This window comes from Cygnus atratus, chromosome 3 (genome assembly GCF_013377495.2).
Source record: "Cygnus atratus isolate AKBS03 ecotype Queensland, Australia chromosome 3, CAtr_DNAZoo_HiC_assembly, whole genome shotgun sequence".
Taxonomy (NCBI): domain Eukaryota; kingdom Metazoa; phylum Chordata; class Aves; order Anseriformes; family Anatidae; genus Cygnus; species Cygnus atratus.
This window is the reverse complement of record NC_066364.1, coordinates 38,359,370-38,380,497: the sequence shown is the minus strand read 5'-3', so window position 1 is coordinate 38,380,497 and position 21,128 is coordinate 38,359,370. Positions and strand designations below refer to the sequence as shown.

Genomic DNA, 21,128 nt, shown 5'->3' with positions numbered 1-21,128 from the left:
ATCTATCAGAAGGGTTATTGTAGAACAGCCAAAAATGTGCTCTGAAGTTCAGAATTATCAGTACATACCCTGGAAGGTTGATGAAAATTAAGCCCCTATTCCCAATAAAATCATGATCAAGATTTCTTAGGAATGACAAGTGCCACACCCAGCTGTGAACTTGATTTTAAATGAAGCCGCAAAGGTTGTTTCTAGCTGCTGAGAGAACTACCAGAAGAGTTAAGAACACATCTCCAGGATGTTGCATATGATGCCTCCTCAAAAATCTGAGCTCCATTTCTATTGTACAGAAGAGTTCCTATCGCACACTTTGTAGAGTACTGATAAACTGACAAAACACACGCAAAATGATCTCAATCTCTTCACCCTCTACTTATTCAAAAATATTCTTCTTTTTGACATTGATTGTCTGCCTCTGAACTCATACCAGGTAAATTCTATGGCAACTGAGAAAAAACTGTAACATGACATTTCAAAAAGTACAGTTTATGCCATCAGCTTTATAACAGCATCATAAGAGCTTCTCCATTACTATTCATCCCATAACAATCATCAGAGCTTCTGCTTCAAAATCCATCAGGCCTTGAGCTTCTGATCACTAAGCCCATCTAATAAGATTCTGAGTCCTCACGTTGCATAGTTCCAGTTTCTACTATTTCTTTCACTGTGAGTTCGTGAAGATGGGAATTCAGTTTGCCATACCACTACATCCTTGCTTAGCTTTCTTAAATCCATCAGTCGCCTTCTGTGAAAATAGCTTCATTATTTGCACTATTCTGGTAGTTTTCCACCAAGTATTTTAGGCTGCTCTGCATCTCAAGTGACCAACTCATTTACTTGTATGACACTACTCTGGAAACTTTGAAACAAAAGTTGAAAAATTGAACTGGCAGTTCAACCCCTGTTACAACACTAACACCCAGCAAGGTTTTGCCACGTGTGGTCTGAAAACTATTATTTGCACCTTAGAGCTAAAATCACCACGTTACAGCCCTGCACTTGGGACTTGTGTTTCTAACCTGAAGCCTGGTGTAACACCTCAAATTTGTGACCTTACAAGAAGGGAATGTTTCCGAAAGCTCTTGATGAGATGTATCGCAACAAGAATATTTGCAAGACCACTGCTGAAAGCAGGGGTCAAACCCAGGATATCCTGCAATACTGGAACAAAAGAGGTAAAAAAATCACATGCAAAAAAAAAAAATCAAGGACAAGAGCATAATTCCTGCACTACTTCTGCCAGATTTTCACGTTGTGAGGAGCCTGAGAGGATGTCATCACCAAATGCCACCACTGCAGCGCAGTTTGTGATACACATACAAAGGCCAAGAGTGTTCCACAACAAAGTACTTGGAAGTCAAATCCACTTCAGTATTCAACACCTCAGATAGGTTTCAGAGAACTGAAAAGAGACCAACACAAGCACATAGCTTGACACAAAAATGTCAGGTAGCACATCCTGGCAAACACTTCAGTGAACATCCTACCCTTAGTGCGCTACTAGAAGCCCTAGAATAAGAGTCCAAACCAGCAAGCCCTACACTTCTCAGGTATTCTACCATGGATTGTGTTTGCTACACCAGAGTTTCAAAGTGCAAAAGAAATAAAATCCTGACTGGATAAAGCCCTCAGCTACCTAGAAAATTCTACGTATAGCATCAAAAATAACTGCAGATAATCTGCTATTGGGTAAAGCAAACTAAGGCAAGGCCAATGCCAATTTGTCAATGTAGAGATGAACTGTCGTCCATCCGGAGCTGAAAGAAGAGCCAAAATATTTGGTGAACTTCTAGCAGCATTAAAAAACACACCACAACCAACAGCAGAATATTTAGGACAGGAAAGAATAATGATTTTCCAGACGGCAACGGCTCTGTGCTTCTAAGTAGTTAAGGGAGGCTTTTACCATGATGGGTTGTGCTGGCTGTTCTTGGACAAATATTTGCAGAGCACTAGGAAAAAACACTTCATCAACCTGAAAATCCTGCAGCCACTGCTGGCTATCTAGAAGCATTGTTTCAAAAGCCTTGACAACACCATGCCAAAGTAAGAAGACAAGAAAAGGTTTTCCAGAAGTGGCTACAGATGTCATTGTCCCTCTAGCCTCACTGTGTAACTGACAAGGCAGGTTCTGCCAGTGCTGGTGGCTAACCTGTCAGGCTGAAGCAGCTAGTAGGATGATACCAAATACACCTCCAAAAGCTTCTATTTATTACGATCAGCGCTGTGGTGCTGCACGCTGCTTTGCGCACCCTGGTTGTTATGGTTTGAAAAGTGTGCTGACGAGTCCAAGTGAGCTGGATCATGGAACAGTAGAAACAGAATTAGAGGAATTTACGAGTTTAGCCCACAGGTCCAGATTACAAGCTCCATCCAGCTGGCTCCTACTGTATATCCCAAAACAAACTTGGGGAAAAAAAAAAACTCATAATGTTTAATACCCAATAGCAGGCAGAGGAATACGGAATACTTGCCCAGAATCCTTGACACCGAATAGAGGAGGAAATCCCTGCTGTACGGAAGCAATTATTCATGCTATAATACAAGCCAGCTGGCTACTCAGACACAACAACAGCATGCCATCTACTACACAACAATTAGGAGGCCACAGTTCAGTATGAAATTAACTCCCATCCCCACCAGACAAACCCACTGACACTGTCGGTACTAGCGCAACAGATTCAGCTTGCAGCCTTATCTTTCACTATTTGACATCCATGCAGTTGTATTCTCATAAATCCACTGTGAATCTTGGGCCGCTATGAGTTCTGTAACACTGAGGTCAAAAGCAGCCTGAAGTCCTCAGAGGGCTGGCACACACAGAATAGAATTGGAGATAGAGGAAAAAAATAATAATAAAAAAAAGTATGCCAGGAATTAATAATAAGAAGGTCAATTAGTTAAAACATAAGCTTAGAAGAAGCAGCTTAAAGCATCAAAAGCATGTAGTTCTGTGGTAAGAAGTAATATGTAACTGATGGATATTTTTTATTTTTTTTAATTTCGTACACTAGAAAAGCATTTCAGTCTTGGTCAGTATTTCTGGCCCTTTTATTGCTTTAACAAATTGTTCTTTTAAGTGTGTAAAAAGAGACCTCCAAAAACAAAGAAGCAAGCAGCACTGTTATAAATGCTTTAGTATTAGGTGCAAGACCCACCTCTGTTTCCAATTTCACCTGTTTCCATAATGACTGACAAGTAGCAAACCGTAACTCGCTATCCTCTGAATCACTGTTTCCTTCCCTGAAGTAGTCAGCTAGAAAGCAAAGGGAAAGACAAATATTATTAAAACAAATCATTTTTTCTTGAGAAGAAAGCAAAGTACCCAACTGAAGCAAGAACACCTATGGATAAAGATATCTATATAGACAGATACAGCAGATATATCTATATAGGTATAAGGGAGATGACTTTTCTCTTAGCCAGTTAATTAACTGCTGGTATCTGGTAGAAGAAGTGAGGGAATAAGCAGAATCTATTGCCCAGCTATACAGCCTTCAGTCAAAGAGCTGGCTTCTACCTCAAGTCCCAGATGAGCTAAAGGCTAAATCAGGGCAAAAAGCCATTATTATTACATATATTTATATCTGTGTGTATACATATGTGTATGTATATGTGTATACATATATATATATATATAAAATATTAATTACATCTTTCCCTTGCTTCACAAAGTACATACACACACACACACACTATCAATATTAATATATAGGTATATATCTTCCCCTTGCTTCAGAAAGTTTTGTGGGTCTGTTTCCCCTATTAAATATTCAATCCTCCTTCACTATAACAGTCTGATAAGAACCACAAAGGCTTGCACAAACATGTGCATAAAAATCCTTTCTGTCTTCCTGGAAAGATGCAGTAATACCAGCTTCCAGAAAAAAAAAAAAAACAAAACAGGTATACTGGGAAAGGACTGTTAGGTTACTTGAAATACAGATTATTTTTTTAAATACATAATCTTAACTACCATAACTATCCCAGCAAAACTTTTAAGCACAAACCAAGCCTGTATTTTTGAATCATCTCTAAGCTGCCTCTCACTTCTATGTGAGCTGTTCACAAAGAAGAAAATGAGAAAAAACATATCTGAGCCATAAAAGCCATGAATCCTTCAAAAATCAGCTCCATTTTAGTAACACCATGTCTTGGCACATTTTTGAATGCATCTGGCTTCCCAGGTGCTCCTCTAGCTCACAGATATGAGTACAGAAACTCTCTACCAGCTTCCTAACAAGAAGGACAGAGTTGAAAGTGAAATAGGAGCCTGAACAGAAACAAGTCTGAGTGACATTTTTCTTGTTTTTCCTCCCACCTTCACACAGTCTACATTTCATAAAATAAAATAGCACAGGTTTGCAACTGTCCTGCTCCCAGCATACCCACGCCTTACTCCCAGCTGCTGTAGCTTTTAAGGCTTCACTAACACTACGTGGAAGAACACAAAGGCTGAAGGTGAAGTAAACAGCCTGTTGTTACCTGTTGCTTGCTACAAGGCAACGTTGAACATAACAGCTAAATTTTTCTAAAGACATGCAAATATGAAGTTTGATTACAAGGTCCATTTGCTAAGCCATCCAAGGGAGCATCAGCTGTGGTCTGACCTCTAAAGAACCACATGAGGAGCACATTTAATCTTTCATATCACTAAAAAAAACTTCACTGTAAATGATGAACAACACCCATCCCCACCTAATCTTCTGTTTTCCTCGTCTGCCCTGAGCTATCATCTCATTTGTATCCCTAAGAAAAATCACATAAATACATAACACACTTTGATGACGCAGGCTTTGAGTTAAAGACAATCCAGCCACCACAGTTATTATTCCAAAGAATAATATTCTTTCTATACTACCAGACCTGAAACTGTATGTGCAAATGTGCACAGAAGGCCTTTGTGAGGTGGTATTATCAACCCCACCTGAAACTTCACATTTGTCAGGTTTGGCCTTCCAAATGCAACATATGCACATCAAAGTCACGTTTATTTAGAATACCATTTGAATCAACTGCTGTTAGCAGTCAAACCAGCTCCCTTCTGCTTCTCTTTTCAGAATAGCCCAGTCAAATTCATTTTTCTGTGACAAAGTATGTGCTAAGTGGAGCAACACATTTTTCCAACCATGATTTATAAATCTTGCAAAAACATACTGTTCAGTACAGGGTGAAATTCCAACGTGGTTTAAGTGCATAGGTCTTGGTTGTTAGTTTATTTATCTTGCAATGACAGACTGGATTGAACCTGCCTACCTCTCGTTCCCTGAGCCACAGATGTGCCAACTCTCACAGAAAAAAATAATTTGGAATTAATTTTAAAGCAGGTGCTGATGTAAGTCCCTCTGGTAATGAAGGAGTCTGTGATGACTTCCAAAGCCTTATTACTTTCCCCTCCACCTTTTTTTAAAAAATATGTATTTTCGAACTGTCACACTTTTTGACAGCTCTGTCCCTGCCGAAAAACTGTAACCTTGGAATAAGAACAGTTCGTTCCCTGACCAACTTTCAAACAGCAACTATTTGAGCAGCCTTACTTATGGCTTCAATAACAGTCTGTCCCATTTGGTCTTCCTCAAATGCCCAGAGACTTGTATACATGCCTTTTGGACTGGAGAAAAGAAAGTAAATATAACAACAAATGTTAGTAAACACAAGCCAAGGGATGTTCACAAATGGCTTCTGCCAAAGTTGTTCAAGGAAAAGAAGAAAAACTACCCAAACAGGGTAAGAATTATGAATGGATATAATTTCTGACTCCCACAGCTTAAAAGTGGCTCATTCAGACTCTTCAGATAGATGGTTTGTCAGTTAACAATTTATGGCAGCATGGAGAGTTCTCTTGTAAAAAAAAAATAAAAATGCAAAGACAAAGGCCAGCTATACATTCTTGATTGCTGGAGATGAAAAAAACATTTACACTAACCTACTACTTCTGAAGAAATGAATTTTCAGAAATACTGACATCAAGGAGCAACTGAAATCCTCACACAGCTACAACAGAATTCAATCAGAACTGAAGCTTCCAGGATTAACCCTCCCAAAGCACAGCAACATACATCAAAATGCACTAACCTGTTTTTTGAGACACCTTTCTCTTCTTGGGACTTGGTTTAAAAACAAAGCAGCCCTGGAGAATAACAAGAAAAATATAACTTCAAAATGAGCATCAATCTGACTGTGACTCCTAAGGCCATTTTATTCTCCTTTAACCGCAGTGTTCCATCAACAATTTAACCTAATTGCCAGCATCTTAAGGATACCATTAGTTGTGCTTTTATTTTCCTGTTTCAAGCTAGAAAAGCAGTGGAAACAGTATTCCAGAATATCTGTGAGGAACTTTTATCACCCTTCCATTATGTTCTTCAATTCATCCATCAGGTAGAACAGCAGCGAGAGGAATCGTTGAACTCCTCATGTACCTTCATTCAACAGATTTAAAATTAAGAGGAAATGATTCCCTGGGGACATATCAATAGTTTCCTCGATACAGATTCAGTTAAAAGCAAAGCAAGAGGCTGGGATGCACAGCAGAGGTGATCCAAAAGCCAATGACACCCTGCAACTGCAGAGGACAACAAGTCCATCCCAGAATAGAAAAGTAAAGACAGATAAAAGCAGAATGACAAATAGTTGGAAAAGGTTCAGATAAATAAAAACCCTGCCTCCAGAAGTCCTCCAGATAGAAGTCATCTCACAGTTAGATTTGATTCATCACCAAGAAGGATGAAATCAAATGCAAGTACTAAGCTTTGAATTCTGGGAGATTTTTTCAATTTCCTGTAGAAAACCTGAAATTTCTCCCCCATCATTCTCCCAAATCAATACTCATCTACTTTTTGCAATTTCCTTTATTCCAGCAATCGTACACTTTCCCCAGCTCTTGCTGTGAGGTTCTCGTGCCACAGCAAGAGCGAAGCAAAAACACAAATGTTCAAGGTATTTAAACAGACTGATTCAATCCAGTATTTCCCACAGAGACGCTTGCATAAGCAAAGATTATTGAACTCAAACTGAGACAGTTCAGCCACCAGCGTAAGAATGATCTAATAAAAGTAAAACTCTAGAAAGGTGCTCAATTTTGATTACAGACACTAGATTGTTGGGTATCTTCAGACATGTTATTTCCCTTCTGATCCAAATAAGAATCTGAAGTCAAACACTGATACCTATTGTTGTCCCCCTCTGAAAAACTGCCTTAGGAATTGGAAAAGTTCTCAGATACTTTCCATTTTACTACATATTAAAAACCATCTAAAAATAGCTGGACAAAAGTTGTCCAGCTGCGTTGTCCGTACCCTAAATGCTGTGGAACAATTCCACTACAAAAAGCTTTGACACAGACTTATTTATGCTGCCTTACACATAGTAAGTCAGAACAGTAATTCATGAGAAGACAACTGAAATTGGCCCAAATTACTCAGGGGGTGGCGAGACCCTGGCACAGGTTGCCCAGAGAAGCTGTGGATGCCCCATCCCTGGAGGTGCTCAAGGCCAGGCTGGATGGGGCTTTGGGCAACCTGGCCTGGTGGGAGGTGTCCCTGCCCATGGCAGGGGGGTGGGACTGGATGGGCTTTAAGGCCTCTTCCAATCCAAACCATTCTGTGATTCTATGAAAAGAACTGTATAAAACACATAGATGTAAGAAGAAAGGATACATACTTAAGTCTAATGAACTACAAATATTATTGAATGTTTTACATTCAATGCAGCAGAGATGAGTATGTAAAACTACCAAGTATTACATATAAGACACAGGACACAACGGAAGGACCTTTCACTGCTCAAATACTTAAAAGCAACATTTTTAAAAGGGAAACCCACTCTTCCTAGATTCAATTTTAACTTTGGTTGTAAGCAGTTCCACGTCCCCCTTAAAGCACGGTCACCTGCACACTGAAGAACCCAGACACACGTCAGGATTCAGTGGAAAATAACACGAGGGGAGGGAGTTTTCCTAGGATAAAACACATCCCTGCGTGCTGTGGCCAACTGCTGCTGCCCGCGATATAACCAAGCAAGACACCACACAGCGCGGTGCTGTACCACATTTTAAGCGAAGCGCTCTGGCAAACGTTCCCTCCTCGCTACCGCCCCGGCGCCCCTGGCCGTGGACCAAACGTAAGCTTTCAAAACAAAAAACAAAAAAATCACACAAATGTAACGCTTAAACGACATCAAACGCGACCCCCCCCCCCCCCCTCACCTTGGAGACGGAGCCCACACTCATGTCGCCCCCTCCCCCCCCCCCGCTAACGGCTCCGTGAGGTAACGGCCACACGGCCCTGAGGAGAGGGGAGGCAAAAGAAGGCGCATGCGCAGTGCGGGGCAGCGCGGCGTTGACAGGGCGGGCGGAAAGCGGCGGGCGGGGGCAAGGGGCGGTGCTGACCTCCCGCTTCGCGGCCCGGTCATGGCAGCTTGCGCCTTCCGGAGGAGCATCGCCACCCAGGTAACCCTCCCAGCCCGTCCTTCCGTAGCCCCGAGCGGGGCTGTGCCGAAAGCGGAGCCGCCCGGTTTGAGCCCTCAGCCGGGTCCCCCCCTCCCGGAGGTGGCAGGTGGTAGGGCCGGTTGCCAAGGGGATCGGCGCGGGCTTCGTTGGCCCGCCCACCCCTAACGGCTGGGGGGGGGCCTGGGTCAGCCAAGGTGGGGGGGGGCGGGCCGGTAGTAGCGTGCAGGGGCTGGAGGATATAAATAAATAAATAAATAAATAAAACGTTATCCTGTGAAATAAAGAACCTGTTCATGATGTTTTGCCTTGGCTTTTTTTTTTTTTCCTTTTCTAAGGTTCCTTTACTATTCCCTGCATTCGTGTTGCAAATTGGAAAACAGCAAGCTTAAAGTACTTCATAATTATTTACTTTCTTTCCCCGAGAGGAAATTTACTTGAAAATCCCTCACAGGTATTTAAACAGGGAGCAATACTTTTCCTGAATCTTTTTCACTTAAGCCACTTTGTTCTTTATTTCAAATTTAGCTCTCGAAAGTTTTGGATCTACCACCAGAAAATCTAATAAAGTCCATATCTGCAGTTCCTGTCTCCAAAAAACGGTAGTGATTGCACTTTATTTTACAATATTTTGTCATGTTATATTATTTTTGGTTGTGTTTCTTAGTACAATGGCTTAATAGGACTTCAGGGAAAAAGAAATACAGAAAAGCAAACCTAAGCTAATATACTGGTCCAATTATAAGAAGATACCTAAATCTAATTAAACCACTCTATTTTTTGAAGCAAGCTTAACGCAAATATAATTGCTTCAAAAATATAAATAATATGCACCACTTGAATGGTAAATGTTTCAGTATTAATAAATGAACTAAATGTGAAACTGCTTAGTACCAATGTGAAGTTACAGATTTTTTTCCCTGTCATACTTAAGAGGTGTAGTAATTTTGGCAGATAAACTACTTTTATTCATGAGTATAACATTTTTTTACTGTGAGATGGTGATTTCACCGTATGTATTTTACAGTTGTATTAGAGCGAAGGTAATATTTAGCTTTCTACTGCAGCTTTCTAAACATAGCTAACTTTTGGGTACCTGCAACTGGCTTATGCTTGCCAATTAGACTTGCCATATGCAGAGTCAGCTTGGATTTGTCAAATCTCCATGTCCTTTCAACACTTTTTTCCCTGATTTTCATCTGTTCTTTTTTTTTTTTTTTCAGGCATGTTGCTGATTTCCAGCTTTCTATTGCTTCTGTTCTAGAAAATCATTCTGGTGATTGTTTAGCACAAGATCTTCAGCTTCAAGCTCAGAAGCTAGCTGAGAAGGTATGCTAATACGTTAATTCCATGTATTTGATGCAGTAATGAACTTACAGACGAGGAATGTAACAGGCATCGTAAAGAAAATCATATTCTTTCTTCAAACATCTCTCTGGATCAGAGTAGTTTAATGACTGCACCCATTGTCACTCACCCACAGAGTCTTCACAGGTAACCGGAGGAGCAGTTTTAGTTAATTTTTTTGTGAAATTGTTGTTTTAAAATAGTTTGAGAACAAGTAATATTTGTGAGTTAGGAGGCACTGCCTAAAAGCTATGCTGTGGTCCGTACTGTTGACCAAAACTAGAGGAAAAAATTGAGTATGTAGTGGCCTGAGAAATTAAAGATGGCAAAATCCAACACTAAAATCACAATGGAGAAATTTAACCTGTGGGTCAAACAGGCCAGACTTTGAACTAACTGACTAACTTTTTGAAATTGAGGTTTCTTAGAACAGCAATGTTTTCATGGCCATTTCAGGCCATGGGAAATGGCAGTGGCTGAGTCATTAAGGATAGCTACTGTAATAAAAAAGAAGTAACAGGCAAAACAAGATATACAGAAGTGACACAAACCTTGAAGAAAAAAAAGGTACATGGAAGAGAAGAAAAATTCAGAGAAGTTGGTATGTATAGGGTTGAAAGAGGGACCAGAAAGATGATGCTAGGTTTTGAGGGATCATTAGAGATGAAAAAAATCCTTCAAAATCTAAAAAAGTGTTACTGGTGCTGATGAAGAGGAGTATAAACTAAGAAGTAGTGGCAATGTTAGGTGCAAAGAGGCAGTAGGTCAAATAATAAAAGTGTAAAAAAGGTGCTTCATCTGCCTCAGAACAAATTTGAGAGAGAATCAGTAGGGTTGCTATATGATCAGGAGTTAAAAAGGACGAATAAAAAGAATTAGAATATTACTGAGAAGCTAAACTATTTCCTCATTTCATTCTTCACTGCTGAGGTGTTGAAGAGAACCATACTTTGGACCCATTTTTGTAGCACATGAATATTCTGACTCAGGCAGAGGAAGAGCTGATGGTGCACAGATGTACAACCAAAAGTTCTGAAACAACTTTAAGATGATCTAGCATCATAGAATAATGTAAGTTGGAAAGGGCCTCAGGAAGTGATTTGTTTCAGTCTCCTCCTCAAAGCAGGTTTTTGAGGGCTTTTGGATGAGTTTGCTCAGGACTTTTGAAATCCACTGTGGTTTTATAAGCCTCCAAGGATTTAACGGCCTCTGTGGGCATTCTGTTCCCGTGACTGTAACATCATGGTAGCAATTCTTTTCCCTGTGTCTAGTCTGTCACTTCAAAAACAAATGCTGTTACCAGTGATTAGAAAGCTACAAATGTGTCTTTCTCTTTTATTGGTTCTGGCTCATTAAATAAATCTTGGCCACCAAGCCTCACATCTTTAGACAGCAAAGCAGATGTAACAGTAGAAAAGAGCAGACCATCAGTATAAGCTCAGAAATTGAATACACCACGCTGGTTAACCAAAGGAGAAAAAAAAAAAAAGGAGGAAAAGGAAAAAAAACCACTCTAATCTCTTAGAATCATTTCTGTTGAATATTGGATAAAGGCAATGCGTTTATTATAATTTGCTTAGACTGATCATGTCATCCACAAAGATAAGCAGTATAGAAATACAAATATGCAAAATATGACCATAATATCAAAAATTAGCAGTGAGACAGGGAAACGTAGGCAGTGATCAGTGTTTGTCATGATAAACAGTTGATAGAGTACCTCGAGTTTCAGTAGCATGCTCTTAGTCACTGAAGAGGAAATTGGTCACAATGTTTGAAATACAGATATTTAGGTTAGGCAGAAAAGACTGAAATAGTTCCCATTAACTAAAGTAGCCAAAATAATAAGGCACTGTGTTGCCAAATGGAACAATATGCTAAGATATGCTGAGATTTGTCTGTCACAAAGGTTGTAATTGTCTTGTTTCTGTTGGCTTTTGATTTGATCTGGGTGGCTGCTTCTTGCTTAATCTTTCAACTGTTAGTTCTTGGCTGAGGGGGAACTTTTTTTTCTTTTTATGCCTTTATAGGATATTCTGATATGGCATTCTGATCCAAGCCACAGGCATGAGGAGATCTGGTTACTAAAGAACCGTAAAGTACTTGGAGGAAAGGTTGATAGAGCTATGGAGAGGACAAATAAGCTCTCATATTAAAGAGAGTTGAAAAACACTGAGATAGTAGTGACAGATTATGTAGAAAATGTTTAGCAGAACAAACAGTATGGAGAAAGTGCAGTGGGAATTTCTGATTTATATCTGCCCCATAACATGGGTAAAATGGGCCTTCAGTAAAACAAAGAGGAGGGAAATTCAGAGTCAGTATAAGAAATATTTCTTTCATGTAGCTTATGAATAAACAATGGCATTTGTTGTTATTGGAGATTGTTAAGGATAAAGAACTTACAGGCTAACAGTAATTACTCCTGTTTGAGGTAGGATCTAACTACAAGACCTAGAATGGGGCTAGAACTTCTTCTTCATCATGATGCGCTCCAGAAGGAGCGTGTAGCTTGTCTCTCTCAAAGACCAAGTTATAAGATGACCAAGTTATAAGATGACCAAGTTATCCTCTGTTTTTTGTTTGTTTTTGTATTTTGAGAAAATGTCCTGTCTATGAAAGGAAGCTACTTTAGTGAAAACGAAGCCAAAACTCTCAACCTGTAAAGAGACCAAAATCTGTGTAAAGAGGAGGTTGACATTAGAGCTGCTTAAACATTCCTTACAGCTTCAGAATTTTCAAAACATGAGCCTTCTGAAAATTGTAAATGGAATCTTTAATATATGAACCTTTAACATCTTTATTTTGTATCACTGGCTGCTGCAAGGTATTGTAGTTCAAGTCAGGAACTTCAAGAAACAGCAGTCCAAAACTTGTCTCAGATTTTCTTTAAGACGTGGATCTTTATTTTTTTTGTGTTGTCACATACACTGTGAAGCTGTCAAATGCATCTCAGCCTTTGTGCATACAAAGAGATCATCTGCTGCTCACAGCCAAAAGAAAACAGCCTGGACACATGCAAGGACTGAAGCAAAACAAACGTGTGACATTTCAGAGTGAGATGTGTTCAGAGCTAGTAAGCATGGATTAGAAATAATAAAGTCATCCTTTTTTCAACAGGATGGATTAAATGATCTGTGATTGTTTCCAATCAGATAAATAGCATTTAATATTTGTAGTGGATTAAATTAATATTTTGAGTGAATTGAATTAAAATTTCCTAATTTACCTGTTTTCATAGAGAGTTACTGTTCTATTTTGTTCTTATAGCTAAAATGTGATGCTGTAGTGAGTGAAATCAGCACTGGTCCAGGAACAGTGAACTTTACGATAAACAGGGAATTACTGGCAAAGGTGAGTATATTTCATGTGTGTTAAGGTTCCTCGATAAATTCCTCAATGTAAAACTATAAAATACTTAACCATAGTCTTTGATATTTTCTATACATATCTGCTTTTTTTGCATAAATTCTCCTCAAGGATTCCTGATGCTGCTTTGTTAGGTTGGTCTAGAATTGGGAATGAGGCTCAGGGAAGTTTATCCTCTTGAGGAAACAATGCATCTATCCTTCAGTTACAACCATACTCTTCTTTTTCTTGAATGTTTCTGCTCTAAAAGGCAGTTTTCACATGTTCTTTGTGTTTCTGAAGTACACAGCTCAAAATTTTGGTCTTGCATATAAACTCTTGTTTAAAATAAAGAAGGATGGTAGAAAGATACCTGAAATAAAAGTACTTGACTTCAAATCTACCGTTACATACTTTGCTGCCAAAAATTCTGCAAAGTCCAATCTGACTGGAATTGAAATCTTAATTTTTTAAACCAGTAACTTAGTGAAAGGAAGATACCACTCAGTCCATAAGAGTAGTGGTTCGGTTGCACTCAGTCCGGATTATTTTCAAGGACTTCCCTTAGGATAGGTGGCTGGCTGGTGCTGTTCGACTGGGGAGTGAATGAAAGCCCTGCTAAGCCAGCTGAACTAACTTGGGTTGCAAGCTACTTTGTGGTGGTGTTCAAGGCATTAATCTAAGCAGCTTTTGTGGAAACAACATTGTGGTCTTAGAAAATGAGCCACGTGTGATTTGGGCAGAAAATCAGATCTTACCTAATGCTGGTGAAGCTCTCTTCCTAACAGGGCTTCCACTGAGCGAGTCTCTTAGGCTTGTTATCATCTTCTCCTGAATGATAGGTCGCCTTGTGAACTGCTAATAGCTAGGCATTCCTATCAATTGGCTGCTTTATTTATTGCCTCGAAACATCTCCTTAAATTCTCATTAACTATCTGTAATCCATCATGATAAGAACATAACACCTGACTATTCACTGAAAGAATAGTGTTGGTGTTAAATTGTGTTCATGGGCAGGATTTGACAAGGTGCTTTGTCGTAGGGATTTTAATCAGAATAATGAGTCAAGCAAAACTATGTGTCTGGCCTAGTAGAATTTTGCTGGAAGAAATGTGGGATTAGAACACAGAATTTTGCATTATATCACTGAGGAGAGAGGAGGAGATCAGACCTAGCTGTGACTTTCACTAATAAGGAGAATAAGGCTATGGTAAATTTGAGGATTTGTGTGTGTGTCTGGCTTACCTTCTAAGATGCCATAATGAAAACAGCATTAAAGGTTTCTCTACAGGCATAGTTCCTTTTTTCTACAGCTGCTATTTCTGCTGCAGAATTGTTTTAAGGTGACTTCAGGAAAAATAAAATCAAACAAACAACTTTCCACTGAATGGAATGAGATTTCCACTTCAGTTCACATTGCCAGAGGCCTGTACTATGTTCAGGAAGTTTGTCCGAGACTTACAGCTTCGTGTATTAGGTTTTGTAGTGTATTGGCATCACTGTGATAAACTGAAGAATACAGGGTGTGTACAGGGGCTTACCTTGCTGTATGATTGCAGTACTGATAATCTAAGCATAGGATTCCTCTTTCCACAAACTACATTCAAGCTGTTGAGGAAATATTTTAAGGAATTTTAGACAGTCTCCATGCTTTCAAAGTAGGCATGCTTTTGTACAAGCCATTCTTACAGATTCGCAGGTGGAAGAAGGGGTGTTTAGACACGTGAGGTCTGAATAGTTGGCTTTCCTTGGCGCTAGAGGAGTAGAAAGCAAGCTGGCTTTTGATGCCTAGGAAAATCTAGCAGTCTTAGTAGAATGTGAGTGTTGTGGGTTGTTGTTTTTCTTCCTGTTTTGGAGTTAAGTGCCTTGATGATTCTGAGGAGGCTTAAATTCTTGCAAAAGTCTCCTGTTTTTCTGTTTCCACATTGTATATACGTACTCTCATCCAATAAGAAAGGAAAAGAACATTAGGCAGATGCTATTCCTAAAAAAAGATTGATGAAGAAATACAGCGGGCAGTGATGTAAAGCAACTGGAAAAAGCTAGAGATGTTAGTCTGCCTCATGTTCTAGAAAGAACAATGAAAGCATTCGTATTGCTGAAATCAGAAATAGCTAAGCCTCTTTTGTCAGGTTTTCCTTCACTTAAACCACCGGTTTGTGTGTATGTATCCCATTATTATTCAGAATGATCAGACCATAAGGTATCTCCCATAAGCTGTTGTTTTAGTCTACCCGCAGTGAACTGATGGAGAGGATTCTGCAGTTTTGTCCCTTAGGCTGGCTTTAGTGCTAATCATGAAGGCTAGAAATCCTGAACTTCTGTGTCAGATTTCCTGAAAATAACAATGTGTTCATGTGCTGTTGAGGTGACCAGCATAAGCACAGTAATGCTCGTGCAATTATAGCACATTGGATTTCTTGCAGGCCTCAGTCACAAGGAGTGTGTGGGAGATCTGACGTGTCCCTAAGGGTTGGACTGGGTTGTGCTGTGTGCAGTGGGTGTCCTTTGCATTCACGCATTGACAAAAACTTTGGATCTAGGACAGGACTCATAGAAATTTCACTCCAAATTCCTCAAAGTGTGCCTTGATAAGATTTATTCATGGGAAGGAGGCACTTTTGAAGAAGTTCAGAGGTATGCTGTGTAGCTTTTCTTTTTAATTCAGGAAAAAAAAAAGCCTGCTGAGAACATCTGGCTGCACAATGAAATAAATTCTCTCATCTCCCAGTCTTTGATCAAAATCTATGGTCTAGTTCTACAAGATAGCTGTTATTTTAAAATGTGTTACCTGAATTAGGCATGGCAAGGGTCCTGGTCAGAATAAGGTAAGAGTCCTATTTACATGAGAACACCTTTATTTTACATGAGGTTACTGTTCTACCCACATTCTTGGGCTGACTTTCCTTTCCTGCTTACTGATTACCTCTGGGTGACTCTCCAGCAATTACATGTTGTGTAACTTAATAGTTTTAATGAGATCTACACTTTCTACTTTTAAGTTTTTACCAAAATCAGCTTAGATTTTCACTAAAATCTCTGCTTACAATTTGTCTAACTTATTTAATTGATCCAGTGCAGCTTTCAAAAGTTAATGGCATTTCCATCTGCACGTGATACCTTGTTTTCTTGGCAGACCAGCCATCTAACTGGTAATGTGAAAACCGGCTGTGGGATCACTCTTGTGTGGTTGGTGGATGGTTTTCCTGATCACATTTTCTGTTGATACTTATTTTCCTTCATTTTATCTTCCCCGTGCTTTAGACTGTGCTGCAGCAGGTGTTGAAAGATGGCTCAGAATACGGAATAAAAAGTGAACTTTTCTCGCTGGTGCCTAGACAGAAGGCAGTGATTGAGTTCAGGTAAGCACTCGCAATGAGTCCTTTGAAATACAGCCTTGTCTGCTGATTGATATTCATTGCCATAATGTGCGGTGCCTGTGAAGTTAAACCGTATTTATGGTATTACATTCATCTGTATTTAATACTCTGATATATTTGCCAAGTAGAGTATAAGTTTTATTTAGGGAATTGAGGGTATAAGTTTTATTTAGGGAATTGAGGCTTTTTCCAGAATGTATTTTTGGTGTTTGAAGAGTTCATGCCTCGTTCTCCTTTAGTGCATAATAGCATTCAGTATTTAAGTAGGCTTCTTTTATCTTGTTATCAAGAGACATCATCTGAATTTTCAGCCAGTAATGCACTTCTTCTTCCACTTGGGTTTCCAAAGCTGTTACTTAGCTGTCCTCACTACCTTCATCCTTGACTTGCTAGAGCAGCCAGGCATTTACCTTGCTAAATCTTCTCAATTGCTGGCCCCAGAACTTCTGGCCAGTATCTATTTTGTTTGTGGTCACCTGCTCATGGAAAGAAAAGTGGTTGACATGGATCACTTTACGTATTGGAAAAAAAATAATAACATTGTTCACCTATTCTCTTTGTGTAGGCTTCCTTAGTCAGAAAGTCAGCACATGCCTTTAATTTGGAGGGTGGATGTTCATAGCTGAAATTGAATTTTGTTTTTGAGAGAAAACAGTTGTGGGCACAGTGTTCCTTTTTCCTTTTGCTGATAAAGATCTGTAAAGATCTACTTCAACTATTTTGTAGTATTTTTCAAGTGAATGCTTAAGACAGATTAATAGTATTCCACTATTGTAAGCTTAAAGTGAACTAAAATACAAACAACAAACTAAACAAAACATTTGTTCACATTATAAAACAGCGTTAGAGGTGTGGATTTTTTTTGTTGTTTTTGCATAACGATATGCCATTTACAAGCTTTGAAGAGGACCCTGTTAGTAGAAAATGTGATTTTAGTTACTGATTCTGGTATACAAAGTTACCTGTTCTGGTACCAGATTTACCTCTAATAAAGGTCTGAAGAACATGATTCTTACGTCCAAAATATATGAAAAGTGAGACAGCAGTGTAAGTCCTTTATCACTCGTATAGTTGGATATTGGGCGGTTCTTTGGTGTTTTTTTTCTTTTTTTCTTTAACACTGGCTGCTGGCTGCTATGAGAGGAAATGTTGGTTTGATAGGGAGATCTACTACTTGGAAAGGAAACTAATCAGAGAATTGCAAGGGCAAGTTGAAAGTTGTGGTTTAATTACAGTTCTTCTGCTGTACTAATGAGTTGAATACTTCTGACTTGGTGATCTGGCAGTCTTGTACATTGAACAAATGTTATTTGTGGAAATTTGTTACAGCTCCCCTAACATTGCCAAAAAGTTTCACATAGGACACTTGCGTTCCACAATAATAGGTGAGTATACGTTTCAGTCTGTGTCCTAAAAGGACTTCTTTGTCTTCATGATTCACTTGACGGGGGAATTCTGCTAACCTTTCACTCCTCTAGTGGAGTGGCTGTGTCAGGCCTGACTTGCTAATTAAAAGCCTTTTGCTCATTATACAGTGAAGAAAAGAGCATGGTGTGTTGCTGGCAGATTTATTAAGTCACACATAATATAGTTTTATGACTGTGAACATTAAATGAAGTACTTTAAAATTGTTCCACAAAGACACCCAGGGCAGTTTTCATTGAGGTGTTATGAAAGTCCTTTGAATTTCAAATTTATGATTTGTGCTGGACTGTAGAGCAGATAGTTATGTCTTGGTGGTTGTCTTGCAAGACATTTGCTTTTATATGTTAATTCCTTTATGCTACTATTACTGACACAGTTGCTGTCATTTGTCATGGAATAATTAAGTAGTTTCTTGTGCAGTATTCTAATAGCATATGGAAAACATTATTTCTCCCTTCTTTTGCCCTGTCTCATTAAAACTTGTAGGTTATTAGCTGAAGACCCTACAGCTTCTGTTGAGCTAATAATGCATTATTTTTAGTTATACTAATGTATCGTGTATAATTATCAGTTACATAAAATTAATAAATCTGCCTCTTCGTGGACTGATGGTTGGGTGGCCTTACATATTTTTGGCTGTTTGTTTCATTTCTGGACCCTTTGTTATAAAAAAAATTGAAAATAATTCTGTAAACGGATGCTTATCCAATAGAAACAGAATGAATTGATGACAGGGAGTAGGAATGGAAAGTGACTGCAAACTGTAGTATGGTGTTACAATAAAAGAAAAAGAGAAAGCTTTTTGCAACCTTTGATATCAGTATTGTAATGAAAAGGTACCCTTGAAGCACAGAAGAATAGGGGAAGGGTTGCACTTATTTCTTGGTTGCATGTATTTCTTCTTTGTAATTCTATGCTGCAGCTAAGCTCAGGAGAAAGATGAAGGGTTTTTGTTGTAATAACAATTAGAACCAAGATGTTCTTATGTGATGTGGTAAGTTTGGACCATATCAGACACACAGTGTGTTAAGTGTTCAGTACTGTTCAAGGACTTGGAGCTCTCCGTTTAACTTCACAGTTAACAGCAGTTTGTGAATTTCAGTACTTGCTTAACTTCCTGGTATGAGATTTCCTGGCTTTGAGAAGGGAATTATGGATGCTAACACATATTTGTGAATATACGAGAAGTCGTACATGACTCCTTATGGACATAAGTGTTTTTTATATTCATGTACTTTCCAGAATGTGCATGCACAGACAACAGTGACACAAACATATGGATCTGCATGAGACACATTATGGCACCTCTCAAATGCAAAGCTGCTTTTTTCCTGCTCAAAAGATTATAGCTTTAAGTTTGGAAGTATTTTAGCACATTGTGTGGAGTAGTTCACCTGACTGATTTGCTTTTCCTTTTCCTTTTGAATATGACAAAACCATAAAATTGATCTGTTGAGGTTGACCTACAACTTTGCATAATAACACCAATTTTGATTCCTTACCAGGGAATTTTATAGCAAATCTCAAAGTTGCACTGGGACATGAAGTAACAAGAATAAATTACCTTGGTGACTGGGGCATGCAGTTTGGTATGTTTCGATATTTGTTTCTCCTGTTCCCTTTTCAACTGTATAATGTGGTCGGGGTTTCCAACTTAAGTTTTTGCAGACACATTAGATTCATACTGGGCTCATAGAGAGCAGTATTGTGTTAACATGCATGTAATGTGTCGTTAGTCTCCTTAAGACAAAAACAAAGCAATCCAGAGTGATTCATCAACAGTATGACGTATACTACCGTGCAAGAAATACAAGAGGAAATTTGCCCAACGGTTCCTCAGTAGCTCTCAGATTACCTATGTGTTGTTTGAGGTTTATGTTTAATGCACAGGAGAAATATTTTGAGTATGGTGGTTGTAGTTGTGGTGCTCTAGTATCTGAACAGGCTACTGCTGCGGCCTCCATACAACATAAATACATATTACCGTATCTGTTGCATGTCTGTGGTGAAACTACTGTCCTCCTTATTCAGATTTTGCATAGGTAATAGGAATAGTGGGAGAGTAAGTTTTGTTAACTTAGCTATGCCACACCTGTATGCATAACAATAGAACGATTGTTTGGGGAAAAAAGAAGTTATATTCTTGTATTTAATTGTCTTTGTGTGTGTCTTTATATATTTTTTGTTGTTTTTCCCTATGGAAACAAGTTCGTTATTCACAGAGTATAACCAACTTGTTTAGCAACTGCATTTTGGTAGGTTGAAGCCTAGAGTGTTTATATTATTAAAGGTATCGCAAAGCTTACCCCAAAATATTCAGTTTACCATTAAAATGTAGCAAAAGAGAGGTGTATAGGTGGAGAACATGCAAGTGAGTAGTTCTTAGAAGACTGTCAATCTTGCCTGCATGTGCATTTGCTTGCACGTACATACACACTGCTACCTCCTCTGAAATGTCCATCAGGTAAGTGAGGACTGAGAGATCCTCTCATGCAGTCCCGCATGGTTGATATTTATTCCCTGACTAGAGTCCATTTGTGTCTGCTTGCTAGGCCAGTAAATACTATCCACATATGGCAGTTGACCCATCCATAGGATTCACAATTTTGTTGGTTTCTGTTGTTAATCTTGCATTTTAAGTTTTATCTAAATTCTCCATTTCTTTTCTAATCCCCCCACCTTAAAGCTGATTCTGACCTATTTTTAGGAAGAAAAAAGAAATACAGCCATGCCCATTTCCTCCTTCTTGAAAACTGGAACACTCATGGAAACTATAGAACTGCCACACAGCTTTTGTAGTGGGGTCCGAAAACAGCATTTATATTTATTTTAATTGCCAAACACAAAGTGAAATGTCTGTTAAGCAGTCATTTTTGCTTTCCGGCCCTTATACTGCCCCTGTCAGTTGAGCTGGTTCGACTGCTTTTGGGGATTTCAATTAATCAACTGTGAGTAAAACTAGGCTAAAAATTTAGCAGAAATATCCTACTTTTACTCTATTTATGTATTCACATTCAGCAGTATTGATAATGTACCTAAAAGGTATTCAGTTCTATCCATTCTTCTTCTAGAGTAAATTCCTGAGTTGTAGACAGTTTGGTAAAATATTCTTATGACTGCAAGAGCAGTAATAGAATTTATTTTCTTTTTTTTTCCCTTTGTCAAATTGTTTCCTCCCCAGC

The 21,128-nt window shown here is 38.9% G+C and overlaps 2 protein-coding genes across 6 annotated transcripts in view; one reads left to right on the top strand and one right to left on the bottom strand.

The window, feature by feature from the left end:
* Window positions 1-8,324, bottom strand: part of ORC3 (origin recognition complex subunit 3) — a 36,758-nt gene extending 28,434 nt beyond the window's left edge. For 2 of the 3 annotated variants that reach the window (XM_035559444.2, XM_035559445.2), the window contains exons 1-3: window positions 8,207-8,324; window positions 6,076-6,130; window positions 3,159-3,256 (exon numbers count right to left, since the gene is read on the bottom strand). In XM_035559444.2, coding sequence (XP_035415337.1) covers window positions 3,159-3,256; window positions 6,076-6,130; window positions 8,207-8,230 — 177 coding nt within the window. In that variant the 5' untranslated portion in view covers window positions 8,231-8,324. Of the gene's footprint in view, window positions 1-3,158; window positions 3,257-5,537; window positions 5,609-6,075; window positions 6,131-8,206 lie in introns of those variants that run through there. The other variant, XM_035559446.2, reaches the window with a different exon arrangement.
* A 46-nt stretch (window positions 8,325-8,370) lies between these two features.
* RARS2 (arginyl-tRNA synthetase 2, mitochondrial) overlaps window positions 8,371-21,128 on the top strand; it is a 52,937-nt gene continuing 40,179 nt past the window's right edge. For 2 of the 3 annotated variants that reach the window (XM_035559448.2, XM_035559447.2), the window contains exons 1-7: window positions 8,371-8,449; window positions 8,975-9,048; window positions 9,670-9,775; window positions 13,064-13,147; window positions 16,406-16,503; window positions 17,851-17,906; window positions 19,452-19,535. In XM_035559448.2, coding sequence (XP_035415341.1) covers window positions 8,411-8,449; window positions 8,975-9,048; window positions 9,670-9,775; window positions 13,064-13,147; window positions 16,406-16,503; window positions 17,851-17,906; window positions 19,452-19,535 — 541 coding nt within the window. In that variant the 5' untranslated portion in view covers window positions 8,371-8,410. Of the gene's footprint in view, window positions 8,450-8,784; window positions 8,901-8,974; window positions 9,049-9,669; window positions 9,776-13,063; window positions 13,148-16,405; window positions 16,504-17,850; window positions 17,907-19,451; window positions 19,536-21,128 lie in introns of all 3 variants that reach the window. The other variant, XM_035559450.2, reaches the window with a different exon arrangement.